Consider the following 17801-nt stretch of genomic DNA (forward strand, 5'->3'; position numbering starts at 1 on the left):
TTAACAGGGGTTGGAAGACACAAATGAACTAGAAAAGCTAATGAGCTTAATCATATACTATAAACATCAAAATAAACTAAAACTCAAAACACTGGGTCATAAGACCCAGGATCATGACACTTTTATCTAAGGCTGGTATCTGACTCTTTCGCTACGTGGTTGTTTCATGGGTAACAAAGAAGAGATGAATGATAAATGTGGAGCTATGCTGACTTTCTGCTGAACCCTGCACAATTCTGAAGCTATTTTTATACCTTTTGTGAAAAGGAGTTTACTTATCCTACTCTGCTTTTTTTTTTTTTTTTTTTTTTTGCTGTTGTTGTTTTTGGGTTTTTTGGTTTTTACAGAACTGTCTCAATATACCTAGCTTAGAAGCATTTTTGATTTTATGTCACGAGGGAGTGTGTGGTGTCAGAAAAAAATGGGAAAAGAGAGAAATGAGGACATGAAACAAAGGATCTGGCACTGGACGCAAACCGGGGATGTTGTGGTTCATTGTCAGGTCACCAGGCTGCCCCACATTTTAATGTTTATATTGATGCACATGTATATTTCCTTCTATGGTGGATTATATATGAAAACCTTAACATTTATTTCTTTTTTCCCTTTTTTTTCTTTTGCAAAATAGTTTTTGCATCTTGGTGTTATTCTGGACTGTGTAACGGGAGTTACTACATGTAGAAAATCATCTTACAGTTTGGGGAATACCTGAGTTGATTCTCTAAAATGCTTTTCTGGTCTTTTGATTTACTAGGTTACTGGGAGACCATCTTTGGCCCTTAATACGTATATCAAACAAATGATATTAAAACATGGTATTTCACAAAAAGGGATCATATTAACTCTATTAACTTTCCAGGTTGCATACTGAAACACACATCCATTTGCATCTCCAGAATCAGCCGAAGTTTACACACGCTTCTCTCACTCAACTGTTTAAAGTGACAGCCCTGTCGTGCATGAGGTGTATTTATGGATAGCCCATAGTGTGCCAGCACGGAAATTCCTCTCATTCTAGGAAACATCTGGCCAAATTTTATCTCTTGTATCTTTAGTCTCATCTGAAGATGCCAGCAAATAGTTACACAATTCTACTAACTGTAGAACATCAGTGGACTCTGGCATCCCAACAGCATGGACTGAGAATACTTTTAAGGTCTGTTATTATAACATGGGTTGGTAGAGATATGAGTATAAGAGCAGTCTTAAAGGAGATCTCAGGTATACATTCATATGAAACCCACTTAGATTTTATCTTGCATGCTTGCCAGAGTAAGGAAATAAAAGCTCACGTGAATTAGAACGCAAGTCAATGTAAAATATTAAAATGTAAAATAAGGAAGAGCCCGTTTTGTTGATCTTCTGTGATGGAGGAGACAAATCTATTGTGAGTGATGGTATGTGAACTTCATGCATCAAGATGTACTCTGGTGACCTTGCCTCTACTGTCCTCTACAGGCTGAGAAAGAGGCTTCCAATTGCATGACAAGCGGTGAAGGAAATGAGATAATCTCTTTCAGTCTCCTGCCTTTCTCTTACTGACATGGTTCTTAAATTGTTTCATGTTGTTTTTCCTGATCCCGTTTGCACGGCAGGGGGTGGAGCTGTTAAGTGAGAAGTCTGTCACGAAGTGAAACACACACACACACGTAACAGACACTGATATATGTGTGTGTGCGTGTGTGTGTGTGTGTAAATGCATATATATTAAAAAAAAAGTTTTATATATATATATATATATATATATATATATATATTATATATAAATAAATAATATGTGTGGTGAACCAGATCACAGCACAAATCAAACATATTTCACAATCTCTTAAGTTGTGCACCCCACAAGCTCAAACAGGCCCTCGCTGTCAGCCTGCACTCTATAATTATCCCTACAGCTCTGTACCCCAAGACATTTCACCTCTGACCTCTAATTGTTACACCTTTCATAATAACATGCAGCCACGTGATGGTTCAACAGTCAGCGCTGAACATAATGATGAGCACCAGCCTGTACATGAATGCTAGGATAATTCATGTATGCTCAAAAACATGGAGAAATATAAACACCTTCTAAGTATGTGATGGTTTGGTGGCAGGGCCCTTTGATCAGGTAAGTAAAAACCTGGGTGGGATTCACAAAGCAAATTAAAGAATGCAACGCTTTGCTTTGAGAAAGCACCATCTGAGAATTAGCACCCTCTGCTGGTGGCACTGAATAAATCCACACTTGGTTTGAAAGTCAGAATCATCTTTATTTGGCCAAGTTTGTGCACACAAGCAGGGAATTTGAGTCTGGCTATACTCTTTTTAGTGGTGAGTAGTTAGTGCACTATGTCTCAGAAGGTTTCTGGATTTCAAACTACTGTTGGCTGGGTCTTTCTTTGTGAGTTGTGCCTGTGTCTGTTTTTCACAATTACTCAACCTTGCTTTTTCAGTGCAGCAACAGTGCATGTTAGAGTTGGAATTGGTATGAGTGTAGTCTGTTTTTTACCCAGTGTCATCTGGGACAGGCTCCAACCCCCTTGGGACATAAATTGAAAGAGTATGAGTATGAGTGGGCTATAAATTTGGCAATTGCTATTAATCCATTTATGGCACAAAAACCCCCAGGTTGTCTTATCAAACTGAATTGGTGATTATTATGTTATTATTATTATTATTATACACATTTATTCATCACCAAAATCATCCAGATGAAAATACTAGAGTCTCAAATTAGTTTATTGAGTTTTCCATTGTAATGTACTTATAGTGGACACATTTTAAACTGTGTTCATATTTTCATATGGGGAGGATAAATCCTGATAGCGATGCTTCTGGTTGCTCCTAGCAACCTTGTTAAAACATTTTTCATATAAAAATTTTATTATGCTGAACTGAAGTAAAATAGACCATTTAGGGCGATTATTAGCTGTTTTATATTTGTGTATATATTATTGCTCTGTGTAATTTGAGAATTCTGCATAGTGTGCTGTATCTAGAGTTAGAGCTCCTGGCTCTACTCTTTTGGGACCTCTTGGGCTTTAATTTCCACATCTGCTTTATTTTGTTGTGCTCCTTCTTCCTGATGTCTAGGAAATTGTCTAGGAAATTATCAATCCTTTAGCACATAAACACAGTATAGTGATCAGTATAAGGTGAAGAAAGCTGCTTCTGGTCAGATGGAAAAAAAAACACACAAACACAGAAGAGTGGATTTGGCAAAATGAAATGGCTGGCGGTGGACAGATGTAAGGGTATCAATGGTTACAATAAACAGCATGAATGTTGTGTCACAAGACACGATAAGATAAGATAAGATAAGTTTCTTTTCACTAACTCATCTACCAAGGCATTTTAGAGAGTATAGCAGCTGTGGCAGTTTGTCTTATAACAACAGCTGTAATCTCGACATTTCGACTTTACTCTCAAACTAATCAGTAATATATATGTTTTTTAACATGGCTCTCATTCTCCTCTGTAACTTTTGCTACATGCTTTGTTGAAAACCAACTAATTATTACATCTTTTGAAACTGATGGACAACAAATTCAAATGGAAAACTACAAAATAACTACATTAAGACAAACCTTGACAAGCACTCAGTTTACCCTTTTCATAATTTACTTAAAAAAATAAAATAAAATAGAATAAAATGAAATAAAATAAAATAAAATAAAATAAATGACCAGCCGTCTTCTTGTCTGTCTTGCTGGCTCATCCTCCAATTTTAAAAGATGTTCAACATTCTTCTTGAACATGTTCATAATGAACCCATTAAACAAGTGAGTTTAAAGATTATTATGTGTCCATTTTTTACTTTTTAAAATCATTTACATCACTTCATATTATTGCTAAGTGGTACATATCAGGTGATTTCTATGTGTTAAATGTTTTTTCTATTAAAATTGATCTTCTTTAATTTTAATTTTAACAATACCATACTCATATATCTTTATTTTCTGAAGACCCCCTCAGAGGTTAGCTGCACAGTCAGTGTTCATGGCTGGATGCCACAGGCAGGTGCTGAGGAGGGTAACAGCGCAGGGCCTGGGTCCTCATACCAGTGCCCTGGAGGCAAACTGTGAGTGGCACAGCAGAGCTTTCATGAACAGACTCAGAAACAGGAAGAGATGTAGACGATAAAGTCGGTCGTTTGAAGTGGTTCTGCTCAGAGGCACAGCTCAGAGACTCAGACATAAAGGCTCACGCGGCATCTTTCTCACTCCATGTCCTGCACGCACACCCTTCACTCTCACATCCACTTGAAAGGCAGCAAAACAGCGCTTGCAGTGGTCAAAGCATCAGATTTCAAAATTTAGGTTGCTCTCTTTTACTGTCTGTACCATTGTTGAAGTTCAAGCAAGGCTCATCCCAGCCATAAGTTTAGGAATTATGTACACGCTAACATTTTGACCGCCAGCATCCGTTATCCTCTAAGCAAAGAGTCAGGATTGATATGTTGTTTGCTGGGATCAAGTAATTGTTACTTTGAGGTGGACGTTAGAGGTCAGGTATTAAGCATGTGATCTCCTTTTCCAGAGCCCCACTCTACAAAATCTGCTTCCCCGCTGTTATGAGGAGGACTGTCCAGAGAGATTCCCCGCTGCTCCCCAAACACCTTCTCTTGCAGTTCGATTATGTCATTTCGGATGTCAGCCATCATTAGCAAAAGAAAGTCGAAGGAGCCAGGTGGACCCTAGAGACAGGCGAGAAATTGATTGGTTAGTTAATTAATTGTGCACATGCAGCCTGAAAATAAAGGAAAAGCTGAAAGCCCCCGAAACAGTGCAGCTCCTTGAATGGTCACTAAATCATTACTCCAAATGTCAGTTAGCCCCCATAACTAGTTTACCCTTTACATCACAGCTGTAAGCTCACTCTTTTAAATTTATTCTAGACTTAAATATATGGGGTTGCAGCCACAAAGGGATTTAGCAAGTAGCTGTCTGCTAGTATGTACCACCTTTTGCCCATGTTTGTGGCATTTGTTCCTTTTAAAACATGTTCAGTGAAATTATCTGATGAATAATGTGGACTAATATTACAACAGACCAAAAAGTCTGTGTTCCAGTTTTCATGGTTAATTTTTAGCATGTTATTTTTATGCTACATTGCACTTATTAGCAGGTACTGAGTGTCTGACTGATGCACACTTAAGGTGTATGGATGCAGCTTGTTAACCAACCTTGCCAGACTTTGTTTTTTTAACCCTCTTATCCAAATATGATCACTTCTAGCACCTAAAACGCTTAGACTAAAGCTTTACACCAGGGCTTCGTAAACAAGTAGGTGATTTCACAGTGGCTATGTCTATCATTGATATAGTGTGTTATAATCCATACATCTATAATAACTTACAGGTGGGCCTCTGGGACCTGGAGCTCCTCTGTCACCCTGTAGATGAGAAACAGCACACATTGATTGAGTTTTAACCTTTTAAACTGTATTCAGCTTGCTTGCTTCCATGGACAATAAGACTCATAACAGGGTGTACTGTAGCTTCATGCATGGGAAGAGCATCAGTGGTGAGTTTAAATGTCAGAATGGTGAGACGAGGTATAAGAAACAGTTAAAAAACAAAAAAACGTAATAAATGTTGTTAAGTTTGCTTTTCAGAGCAGGGTCTATTAAGAGTGCATTTGAAATGTGTGAGCCAGACACAGACAGGCACAAGATGGCGACTGGCGATGGTGACACAAAAGCATACAAAGACACATAAGCAAAATAAAGTTGCTATAACAACCTTTAATCCATCTCTTCCTGGCGCCCCGGGTGGTCCCTGTATAAACGATTGAGAGATGGGTTTAAGAACAGCAGGTTTTCTTTTAATCACAGCAACAGTTACCTGGTTAAACTATTATCATACAGTTCATCTATTCATCTTTGAGCTACCTCTTTCCAGTGATGCAGTACTGGTGTCTGACACAGAACAGATTTTTTTCAAGACATAGCAAGTTTGCTAGTTCCAAGTAGTGACTACTGATATCAGTGACTATTGGAGGCTCTGCTGCAAAAAAAGACTCATAAATTGCAGGTACAGTCTTCAGATTCATAGTGAATAGCAACTTATGCTGCCAACATTACTTGTAGGATTTGGTTGCTAATCCGCTGAAAATGGATTAATAATACATCTCTACAAACATCAAGACAGAACTGGATGCGTCCCAGCACCAGTCATGTCGCTGCGCCAGTGGAAAAGGGTTATTAGCTTTATGAGCTGATTGAAGTGGGAGGTAAAGCCTGTAAGAACACCTAAATTATGGTGCCAGTTTCTTTCCTTACCACTGGCCCCCTGCGGCCTCTCTTTATGTGCTTTAGGTCAGGCTCTGGACCCATAGGTCCCATGTCTCCCCGAGGGCCAGGAGGTCCAGGAGGGCCCCTCTCCCCAAGGTCACCTCTCATTCCAGGTTGCCCTGGGTGTCCTGGTAGAGACAGAAGAAAAATATTAACCTCAGTGGAGTCTGGCATCCCAACAGCATGGGCTGAGAATACTTTTAAGGTCTGTTATTATGAGCGAACATCATCTGTTCAGAACATTTCATTTGATTATTTTCCAGTAAACCTATTAGGTAAATAGCCAAAATATTTGCCACTGTAATACAGTGTCTGTAACTAGAGGTGGATCTGTCTCTAGGATTTCCATCAGTTTCATATTACCTGGGACGCCAGGAGCTCCTGGAGGGCCAGGAAGACCAGAAAGGCATGGGCCATCAGGTTTTTTTCCTGCTCGTCCCAGACTTGGTTTATTACTGCTGTTGGCCAAGCCAGGTACCTTCAAAAGAATAGAAGAAAGTTTAAACTAAAATGAATTTAAAGGTCAGATGTGTGGTCCAACACAGTTTGACTTTGAATAATTGAATAATTTCTTTAACATCCTCAGTTTTTTATGCAACTATTAAGTCTTGCTCACTTTTTAGCCATCATCATTTACAATAAATGGTCTGATTGACTGACTGAAAGAGTTCATGCTTGAATGCTTGATTCAGTCATTTGGTTTAACTGCTATTACATAAAGATGTTACCTGGTTGGGTGAGTGTGTATTTCCCAGCTTGAGTTTCAGCTGCAGTAAACTATTTTTCATGTTCATAAAATCTTGACAGGTGAATGAGCAGGTACCAGAACTCATCAAGGTATCTGACTTCCCTGATGAGCTCACTGCAAGAAAAAAACAAGGAAATAAAATTCTCAAACTGTACTGCATGCTGTTAAGTTAAATAACAGAAGAAAGAAGTTCAGTCAATTTTTTTGAATTCATGTGAGTTTAAATACCACCACAAGCAGTACTGTAATTGTAATTGTAATTACTGTAATTGATTTTTGTTTTCGTGTTCTTACTTTTTTCTTTGTCTCTCTTTTATGTCTGTCTCTTAACTTCCATTTTTCCACTGTCCACATTTTTCATGGTTATTTCCTTCTGTATTTTGCCTTCACCTGTGTCTGATCTCCATCTTTTCAACCCTGGGTTTATATCTTCCTGTCTTCCCTCTATCAGTTGCCAGTGTGTTTGCTCTGTGTTTGTTTTTCCTGTTGTAACTCATGCTCCTGTTTTTGGTTTGGTTTTATTTTCATTCTTTAACCTTGTGTTTCTTTCTTTTTAAAAAAAAGTTTTTGATGTTTTTTTGCATCACCTAATAAAACGGGTTCTTGTCATTTACTTTCCTGGCTTTGCATCCTAAGTTTGTCATGCATCTACTCACAGTTGCAGTTATTCAAACAACCTTCTTCTGTTCAAACTCACATAAAATCTCACATCTATCTTTGTTATAACATAATCTGCCCTACCACCAGCTGGAAGCGATATCTTATTTAAAACAGCCAAAGGCCTAAAAGAATCTGCTACAAGTTCTGTTTACAGCGATCAATTTATTTATAAGCACATCTGAAAACAACAAAGGTTGACCAAAGCGCTCTACAACTAAAATGAACGAAACAGAGCAGGAAAAATAGAAGACAAACATGAAAAAAAAACATAAAGCTCAAAATGATGCGATGATGAGTGGCACAGAAACTTACAGTTGTGTATGGCAATGCAAGAGCGTTGATCCGATGCAAGTATGTAACCACTGCGACAGCGACACTCAAAGCTGCCCACTGTGTTCACACACTCCTGGTCACACAGACTGCTGCTTGGGGCCTCACACTCATCAATGTCTGCATATTTTTGTGTGATAGAGACAGAAAGGGGAAGAAAGTAGTAAAGATAAAGTTAGTTTACAGTAAATCTCAAGTAAAATTTGAATGTTTAATTCCTACACTTACACATAGTAATTTCTGTCCATTTGTGTGTTTTCAGGTTAATCTTTTATTGTAGAATTTGAAAGATGAAAGTCACTTTGAGGTGTTAAATGCAATTAAGAGCTTTTTAGAATTACTTTTCCAGGTCCTGGTCTAAGCCCAGAAAGCTGATGGTAATAGAGAGAAAATGTTTTGCTGCACAAAACCACAAGAGGGAGCTATTTCACCTGTTTAGTTCCAAACCACACTTGTTACTTAGATCACTTTCAAGAATAAAGACGTGTGGTGCAGTGAATGACAAATAGCCTATGCAAAAGCATAGTTAATTGTTTTTTCCCAGAGATAATGAAAACTGACCCAGGCAGTATGGAGATTTGTGGTTGCGGTGTCTTTCTCGGTCAAAGCGATATCCAGGATAGCATGTGCAGACAACTCGTCCAAAGTTATCAGTGCACTGCTGCTCGCAAGGTGACGCAGCACACACATCCACACCTATGAAGAGGAGTGTGGTGTGAGCATTTTATACAGCTTCATTACTGCTTTGTTTCATTCATAGAGTTTCAGAACAAGTAAAGAAACATCTCAAAAAGGGTTTATACATATCACAGTAGGATGGGTGTAACACAAGCAAAACATTTACTGGCACAGTCTGAAATATTATCATGTAACTCATATCTGTAACTATCTGAAGTTTCCTCCATATTCAACACAAACAATTTGTGGACAAGAGATTTTTTTTTCATAACCTTACATCAGTGCAGACTCTGCATGGCTTTATTCAATTTCATTAAGTTCATGTTTTACAGTATCTAATCACAATGAATGTTGGAGTTTATATACGCCACTGCAACCTAGAGTTGCTTGCTTGTTATTCTGCTGTTTATATGTATTTCCCCATCGTGGGAGGGGCTGTCAAAGCAGAGACACCCAGACCTCCCTCTCCCCAAACACCTCCTTCAGCTCTTCTAAGGGTGAAACAAGGAAACCAGGCACGAGACGTAATGTCTCCAGTATGTCCTGGGTATGCTCCAGGGTCTCCTCCTGGTAGAACATATCCAAAACACTTCATCTAAGAGGCACCCAGGAACCACCTCAACTGGCTCCATATAATGTGATAGAGTAGCAGCTCTCCTCTGAGCTCCTCCTGAATGACTGAGCCTTTAACCCAATCTTTAAGCCTGCGACTAGTCACACTAAGTCTAGGATTTCATCTAATAAGTGTATTGTCAGATTTTCAACAGAGTAGTTCATGTCGTAGTTAGTATAGAATATAACTGAAATCCTACAGCAGCCTGCATTAAACTTGTGTGCTATTAGGCCAAAGGAACCATTAAACTGAAACATTAAAATGCAGTTATTTGATCTCTTCTCTGGGTTTCTGTGCCTCACTTATAGCCTCTGGCTGGGGCTGTAAGCACCACAGCATTTAAAGATTTTAATGGCATGTCAAGCAAAGTTAAGCACTGATTTATTTTGTTTATATACTTTATTATAATTTTATTGTTGCTCAAGTTGACTCAAGTTCAAATTTTAACCTGCTGTAAGAAACATACTACAGATATGATCATATCTATTGTCTATCTTCAGTCTCTCCTTATATATCAGCTATTCACAAATAATTTAGGGAAGCATTCGTTCTTCGTGGGGTCATGGAAGAACAGCACCGTCTAGTGTCTGATGCTAATTACTGTTACCATCTGGAAGCACAGGATTACAGTTTTAGAAAGAAACGAAATTGTTTAGCAATGCTTTTCACCAGCCCGTGAGAACATGGCCATGAAAGCTGACAACTTTCACAAGAATCAGATGTTTGTTATGGAAAATCACAGTTGTCAGTTGTCTTTGCCAAGACATATTATTTTTTATGTGCCGTTTGTTTCAGGTGACTGAAGTGTACAAGCTGTATGAAAGGACTGCTAAACTGACAAAGGTGTTCCACATTATGTTTTGTACAGTTTGTTGTGTTTATAAACTGCCTTCGAGGAAAACAAAATTGCATCAGATTTGAAACATGTGGATCCAGATGTGAGAGTTTATGAGCAAAACTTATGCGATGGAGCAAATGGTTTACCTACTTTCAGGTATGCACTGGCCCATCACAAATCTGAATCCTTTACAGCACTTCCTCCTGAAAGAAGAAAAGGAGAATATTCAATGCCAATTTCAGATCAGCTGGGAAAGCCATTTTATTTTATTTTTTTATACATGAGAAGAGTGATACCGCCGTTATATGTTTGATAAATAAAAAGCCGTACCCAGATGTTGATTTGCTCAGAGAGAAACAGAAAACCTCCATATGTAATAAAAAGTCTGCAAACCAGCACTTCTACAGTCAAACCAAATGTTTCAGTTGATGTTGACTTTGTTACATATTGGATCACGTAATCAGACAATTACAGAGTGGTAAATGAAATAGGAAAAACAGGATAACTGCTGTGATGAATCTGCATTTTAACTGTGTAGCGCATTGCACTGATGAAAAACAGGCCTGCATGATGCACTTTTCTATATAAATGTGATTTGTTGCCCATCAAGTAGAAATGGCTGTTTTAATTAGTAAAGAGCCAAGAAGCAAAATCTGCTTAGTAGAGTCAAAAAATCTTTGCTTCAGAGAGCAGTAATTAAATTGAATAATTTCAGCACTGCAGTTTTATAAGTTTGTTGCTGTTCACGTGAACTTTGTAAAATAAAAAATATTTGGAAAGTGTACACCGCGAGCCAACTGTTGTAGTATTTAAACAGTGTATAAGTGTATAAGTGCAGCTGAAGATAAACGTGAGGACAACAATGACATCCTGCCACCCTCACTGACAACTAACACATCATCATTTAGAACAGCGGTCCCCAACCCTTTTTGCGCCACGGACCGGTTTATGCCCGACAATATTTTCATGGACCGGCCTTTAAGGTGTTGCGGATAAATACAACAAAATAAAACTAGTACCCGTACCGAAAAAAAGAAGATTTATTCATAACACACATGAAAAGACCCAGGAAAACCGAGTAAACGATAAAAATGATAACAAAATAACGCTGAAAACCGATAAAAACCCTGAAAACTATACATTTCACACCTGAGCCTCAACTCTCGCGGCCCGGTACCAAACGACTCACGGACCGGTACCGGTCTGAGGCCCGGGGGTTGGGGACCGCTGATTTAGAGGAAGGTATTCGGCACTAGCAGCACCAAAACACTAAAAAGTAAAGAGCAGCTTATTTTATATGCATTATTAACCTGCATCAAAACAGTATTGGAAATGAGAGAGGCCATCCTTTACAAATAATAGTAGACTTAGAGTCAACTAACTAACTATTGCAATAATAAATAAACCCAAGAACTCAAGTTCATTTTGGCAATCTGCTGACAATGCTCATTTGTCAGCAGGTCATCAAAGCTGCCTGAGGGCTACTGGTCTGTTTCTCAGTTTCACTACAGTTTTAAAAAAGTAGGTAAAAACAAGCTGCAGTTACTTCTTATTCTGAATTTTAGTCACAGTACTTAAACTATGAATTCATTTAAAAAACAAAAAAAAAACAAAAAACAAAACTTGTTTACAGTCTACTTTTGTGATGTAAACTCCTAAAGTCTTGTAGATGCATTTTTCCCTAAGTCAGCATTGCACAAAAATTATTGGGCAAGGAATTTTCTCACACTTGATTTAGGGTGTTTGGAAATGACAGTCGTTCAGCAATCCCACAACAATCCACCACATGTTACAAGCAGCACAGCTGGAAAAAAACAGAGGAAATGGCTCAGAATTTCTAGCAGCACAGCATGCAACAAATATCACACATGCATGCTTGAAAAAACACAGATGAATTCCCAACTCCTATCCCAAAAACTGCAAGCTGTTACCGGAGGGGATTTAGCATGCTGCTTCAGTCAAGGTCCCCTCAAGACAATAAGTTGCTTTTATTTTCCTCCAGCCTCCATGCAGTGTAACCTTAAATCACTATGAGATCCCCCTCCCTCTCTTGAATGAAAAATAACCTATAAAATAGCGAGGCCAGCCTAAACTGATGAGATCCAGATGAGAGTGGCTTTAATCTGCAGCCTGTAGCGTGGAGTGTTGAGAGGGATGTATAAAGCCAGGCTCTGAGCTGAGGTGGAGAAAGGAAAGTGAATACTGAGATGAAGATTGTCACTCATTGCATCAGTCAGTCAATCCATCAATCAATCACTCAGTCAGTGATCTAAGTTGGGCTAATGTGATGCAGATGTACGTCTGAGCAGGAGGGTTTCTTGGATTTATATCGTTGGCATGACAGCAGCTAAAAAGATTATTTAGCTTGAAGATTAAAGTAGATCTGGTTCTGATCAACTTTAGAACAGCTGTAATTTAGGACTACACATATGGCTTAACGACCCTATTTATTTGTTTCAGCAACCCATCGGTTTGTAAAAGTAGAGGAAAACATGGTGCATAACCAAAGAAAAGAAATGGCCCAGTGCATGCATAAAACTACACACATCCCTCTATGCTCTTTTTTCTTTCTCACCCTGAAAACTTATCTGAAATCTTATGACTCCTTCACTTTCTCTTGTTGAAACAATTTAATAATTCTTGAACTGCTACAGTATGAAGCAACGTGTTATGTAAGCCACTGTTTTTCTCTCCTCTGCTACGTTCTTCCTTCTTGTCTTGATCATTTTTCATTCACGTGCGCTCCTTCTCTCTCATTGGTTGTGCATGTTGACGATCACATATTGAAAGCCAGAGGTGTAGAGTGTCTGGTTCACCACCACCGCAGAGTCAGCTTTAATCCTGAGCTGTTTTTGCAGGTTTGTTTTGTTAGCTATTAGCTGAGTTACCAGCAGACATGTTTTTGGTTGTGGTGTTAATCATTGACTGTTGAGTATTTTTTATTTTAGGACAGAAGGCAGAATCCAAAGAAGCAGTACTTGGCTGGTTCAAGACCTTCTCTCTCATTTGTTTGTTTTGGCCAGGGCTTCCATCTCCCTTATTTGTGTTCGGTTTTTGCATCATTAAATTTGCTTTGAACTCCCAACAGCTTGTGGCTTCTCATAGTTTATGGGTTCCTCTGAGCCAGTAATTTAGGGACCGTAACAGCCACTCTGAACTTTACATGTATGGCTTTGACACAATGGGCACTTTCACCCTGTTTACAAATGTTTTTCCCTTGAATTTTAGCCAAGCTGTTCATATTCCCCACAGGGTAAAATCCTGGAACACTTCCTACCTGACAAACTAATTGCATTCCCATAAGCGTCGACTGCTTACTGCTTTTAGAGCTAATTAGGCAATAATAATTGCTTGACAATTTTTGCTGGTGAAATTTTGAGTTGTGTGTGCAACTCTTTTAACATAAGTCACCCATAACACCTTTCTCTGTGCAGATGTGTATACACAAATATGCATAAGGCTGTAGAAGTGTAATTCCAGTGTCTGCTCATTTCAACAACAAACCAAAACAACTGACAAATGTGTGCTGTGTCATGAGTCATCTTAATATAACAGGGAAAAAAAGGTGTCATAAATATAAGAAAGTGTTCATAAAATTAGCTATAAACACAGTGGCATGCAAAGGTCTGGACACATAAGATGCAACTTAGCAAAGAATTAATTCCATAATTGATATAGAGACACTTTGATACTAGAAGCAAGTTTGGAAGGAATAAAATAAAATAGTTTCACCAATAAGATGATACCTAAAATGCTACAAGCCAAACACGCTGGCTTGTTTCTGCATGGTGTTCAGTGGGTCCTTAAAAAAAAGAGAAAACGGTGCAAATGGAGGACAAAAGGAGAAGTGGCAAGCCTATAAAAGAACCAACTAAAGAAGATGAACAGTACCTGAAAGTCCTAACCTTAAGAAATAGGAAAAGGAAATCCAGATAAGACCTGAGACAAGACCTGAGAGCTGCATCTGGCCTTTCAGCTGATCCTTCTATTGCCCAACAAAACCTCATCAGAAACGGTCTCACTGGAAGGGTGCAGACCAGGGGAAGGCAGGGGTATTCAAAAAATATAGAATAACTGGAGGTAAAATGAGTAGCAACTTGTCTTATGGACCGATGAAGCCAAATGTGACATTTTGGGGTCAAATCCTTGTCAAAATGTGCAGAAGAGGTTGGTAGAGAAGTACAACAGTAATTGTCTACAGCCATCTGTAAAACATGGTGGCGGCTCTCCCCTGGTTTGGAGCTGCATTGTCAATATGTTTGGAATTAGAAATGCAGAAAAGTATCATCAGATTTTCATTCGCCATGCAATACCATCTGGAAAGCATCTGATAGGCAACAGGTTCATTTTTCAGCACGGCAATGATCCTAAACACACTGCCAATCCAGTAAAAGCTGGATAGAAAAACACACAGTGGAATACTACCAGTCATCGACTGGGCTGCTTGGAGCCTGGACCTCAACATTATTGAAGCAGTGTGGGATCATCTTGACAAAGAACAGAACAAAAGTCAGCCAACATCCAAAGAAGAGCTTTGAAATGTCCTTCAAGAAGCTTGGAGAACCATTCCTGAAGACCACTTAAAAAATTACAATAAAGCTTGCTCAAAAGAATTCACGCTGTTGAAGAATAAAGGTGGCCATATTGACTTTCAGGGTTGTTAGAATTGTAAAAACTCTGTTGGTGACTTATATACTCTGTTTCCATGTATGATTGCACAAATGCTGCAGCAAGAGTACTGACAGGGACTAGAAAGAGAGAGCATATTTCTCCTATACTGGCTTCCCTTCTTTGGCTATTAAATCCAGATTTAATTCAAAACCCCGCTCCTCACATACAATGTCTTAAATAATCAGGCCCCATCTTATCTTAATGATAAGATAGTACCATATCACCCCATTAGAACGCTTCAGTCTTGCACTGCAGGCTTACTTGTTGTTCCTACAGTATTTAAATGTAGAATGGGAGGGAGAGCCTTCAGTTTTCAGGCCCCGCTTCTGTGGAACCAGCTTCCAGTTTGAAGACAGATCTCTACTTTTAAGATCAGGCTTAAAACTTTCCTTGCTAAAGCATATAGTTAGGGCTGGATCAGGTGACCCTGAATCCTCCCTTAGTTATGCTGCAAAAGGTGTATGTTGCTGGGGGATTCCTATAATGCATTGAGTATTTCTTCTTCACTCACCTTTCTCACTCACAATGTGTTAATAGACCTCTCTGCATTGAATCGTGCTTGTTATTAATCTCTGGCTCTCTTCCACAGCATGTCTTTTGTCCTGTCTTCCTTCTCCCTGAGGCTGGTTCTGCCGCAGGTTTCTTCCTGTTAAAAGGGAGTTTTTTCTTCCCGCTGTCGCCAAAGTGCTTGCTCATTGGGGGTTATATGATTGTTAGGTTTTTCTCTGTATATAGGGTCTACCTTACAATATAAAGCACCTTGAGGCAAATGTTGTTGTGACTTGGTTCTGTTAAATAAAATAAAATTGAATTGAATATTTCTCTGTAAAAGAATAAAAAAGAACTAGGGGTAGCTCAAGTACTGTGTCCTTTATATTTTATCTAATGGTATGTCTTTAAATTTCATTTTTTGCACATTGTTTACCTGCTTGTAAGTATATTTGACTATGCTAATTTAATTCCAGAACAAAACATATTTTCATGATAATAGTGCTGATAATATGTAAAGTACAGTTGAGCTTTTAAAATGTTGGCAGAACACTTCACAAGTACTTGTTGAATGGCCTAAGATGTTCATAAACCCTCTATCTCCTGTGGAGGTAAACAGTGTTTGAACTTCTCTACCAAGCCCTTGTTTGTCAGTCTTCACCGAAGCATATCCATCACCTTTGATGTGTGTGTTGTATTTGAGGAGTTATGATACAAATGTGTAGAGAAAAAACAAATCTGAATGGTAACAGAATCTGGTCAGCAATAGTGAATACTAACTGAACTCACTGCACATCTGTAAACTGTACATACATAAGCAGCATGTCAGTCTGAGCAGCTCTCCCTTGGGTGTCTCTGGTGGGTGGGACAGTGGAGGCTGAGGCGTCTGGACAAGAAGTTGAGGGTGGAGGAAGAAGTGACCCGTGTGTTTTTGTTTTGGAATGTGAAAGTATGTCGGTCAGCATGACACAGCCTCTAAAACACACCCCATTAAACTGGAATCAGTCTGAGCTTTGTGTGTGTGAATGTAAAGGTTTTAAAGGTTTGTGCGCTGGGAATCTGAGTGTGTTTCTCATTCTCTTCATTATATATAATAGTTTTAGAAGTTGTAGTGTAATTTTGTTGGCAAGAAATGTTTTATATTGGCACCAAATATTAGCAATTAGTGTCATTTAATTAAAAGAAAAAATGTCGGGATCTGCCTGCCAAAAGTCAGACATTGTTAAGCATGCATGCTCATGTCTGTGAGAATATAGAATACATGTGTATATATGGTCTTATGTGCAGGAGAGTCTGTGTGAGGGCTTGGATGCCATCCAGTAATCTTGCAGCCTTTTAATGTCAGTCAGGATTTATAAGCGAACCAAACGATGATGTTAGCAAGCACCCTCTCCGCTTTTTTTCCATGTCCTCTCAGTGCACTTTGCTTCACTCTCCTTATATTCAATCCGTGATTTGAAACACGTCAATTTATATTCAGCCCGTCCTATCAGCATTACTACTTGTTGACATAATCTGTCTCGCTCTCTCATCTGCTCAGACTGACATGATGCTGGCCTCCTGTTGCTCTCCAGCCAAGAAACCTGATGAGGTGTCTACCTTTTCCATCTTCATTTCATGCAGATGAATATTGTTCCATCCTCCATAAGACTTGCTGAGGCCAGGAATGGTCACAACCTTTTACAACAACCTTTAAACTGCGGTGTCAATAAGGACCAGCTGTTTGCTGAACTTCAAATGATGCTTCTTTTCCCCCACAGATACTATGAAGAAACCATTAAGGGGACACAACAACTTCCCAAAGAATGTAACTTAACACAAAGTGTCCCATTTTAACAAATCCTTTTGTCCAGAGTAGGAAGCAACAGTGTCCACATGTATGGACTATTTGGACCTCAAAAAATGAATCCTGTCAACTTTAGTAATATTCTCAATGTTCCTTTAGCCCTACAAAAAGCAGCTAAATGCAATGACAGAGGTCACATGACTTGTAAACAACTAAGACATCAACAGCACATTAACCGTCATGATCATCCAACAACTTTCTCAAACATTAATCAAAGTTATGGCCACGTGAAGCTGACCAACAAATAGAGACATATTTTCACATGCAGCCAATTTAGAATCAAAAATTAAACTAACAAATATCTCTTTGGACAGTGGGAGAAAACATGGAAAAGCTCCAGCTGACCAGTAGGTTAGAAGCCAGAAACCTCTTGCTGTGAGGTGACAGTGCTAGAAAAATGATACCTGAAAACTCCTGGGCTTCCTACTACCTGATCACCAACAGCATGCTCGTGTGCTAAAATAAGATGGTAAAAAATAAAACTGCCAAACATGTTCATGTGGGCATTGTTACAGGCATTGCTAAAGTGTGGAAATATTGTGGATCTATATTTGCAGAGTACTGTTTATATGTGATAGTTTATCTCTTTACTGTGATAGGAGCTGTGCCAGTTAGAGCCACTTGCCTGCAGCACACAAGAGTTCAGTTTTGG

The 17801-nt window shown here is 38.9% G+C and overlaps 1 protein-coding gene across 1 annotated transcript in view; it reads right to left on the reverse strand.

The window, feature by feature from the left end:
- Positions 1-2231: 2231 nt before the first annotated feature.
- Positions 2232-17801, reverse strand: part of LOC113026023 (collagen and calcium-binding EGF domain-containing protein 1-like) — a 38377-nt gene continuing 22807 nt past the window's right edge. The window contains exons 3-11 of the mRNA XM_026174410.1: positions 10294-10346; positions 8576-8710; positions 7997-8134; positions 7005-7138; positions 6640-6754; positions 6265-6404; positions 5726-5761; positions 5341-5376; positions 2232-4678 (exon numbers count right to left, since the gene is read on the reverse strand). Of these exons, the coding sequence (XP_026030195.1) occupies positions 4490-4678; positions 5341-5376; positions 5726-5761; positions 6265-6404; positions 6640-6754; positions 7005-7138; positions 7997-8134; positions 8576-8710; positions 10294-10346 (976 nt within the window). The 3' untranslated portion in view covers positions 2232-4489. The remainder of the gene's footprint in view (positions 4679-5340; positions 5377-5725; positions 5762-6264; positions 6405-6639; positions 6755-7004; positions 7139-7996; positions 8135-8575; positions 8711-10293; positions 10347-17801) is intronic.

This window comes from Astatotilapia calliptera, chromosome 1, assembly GCF_900246225.1.
Source record: "Astatotilapia calliptera chromosome 1, fAstCal1.2, whole genome shotgun sequence".
Taxonomy (NCBI): domain Eukaryota; kingdom Metazoa; phylum Chordata; class Actinopteri; order Cichliformes; family Cichlidae; genus Astatotilapia; species Astatotilapia calliptera.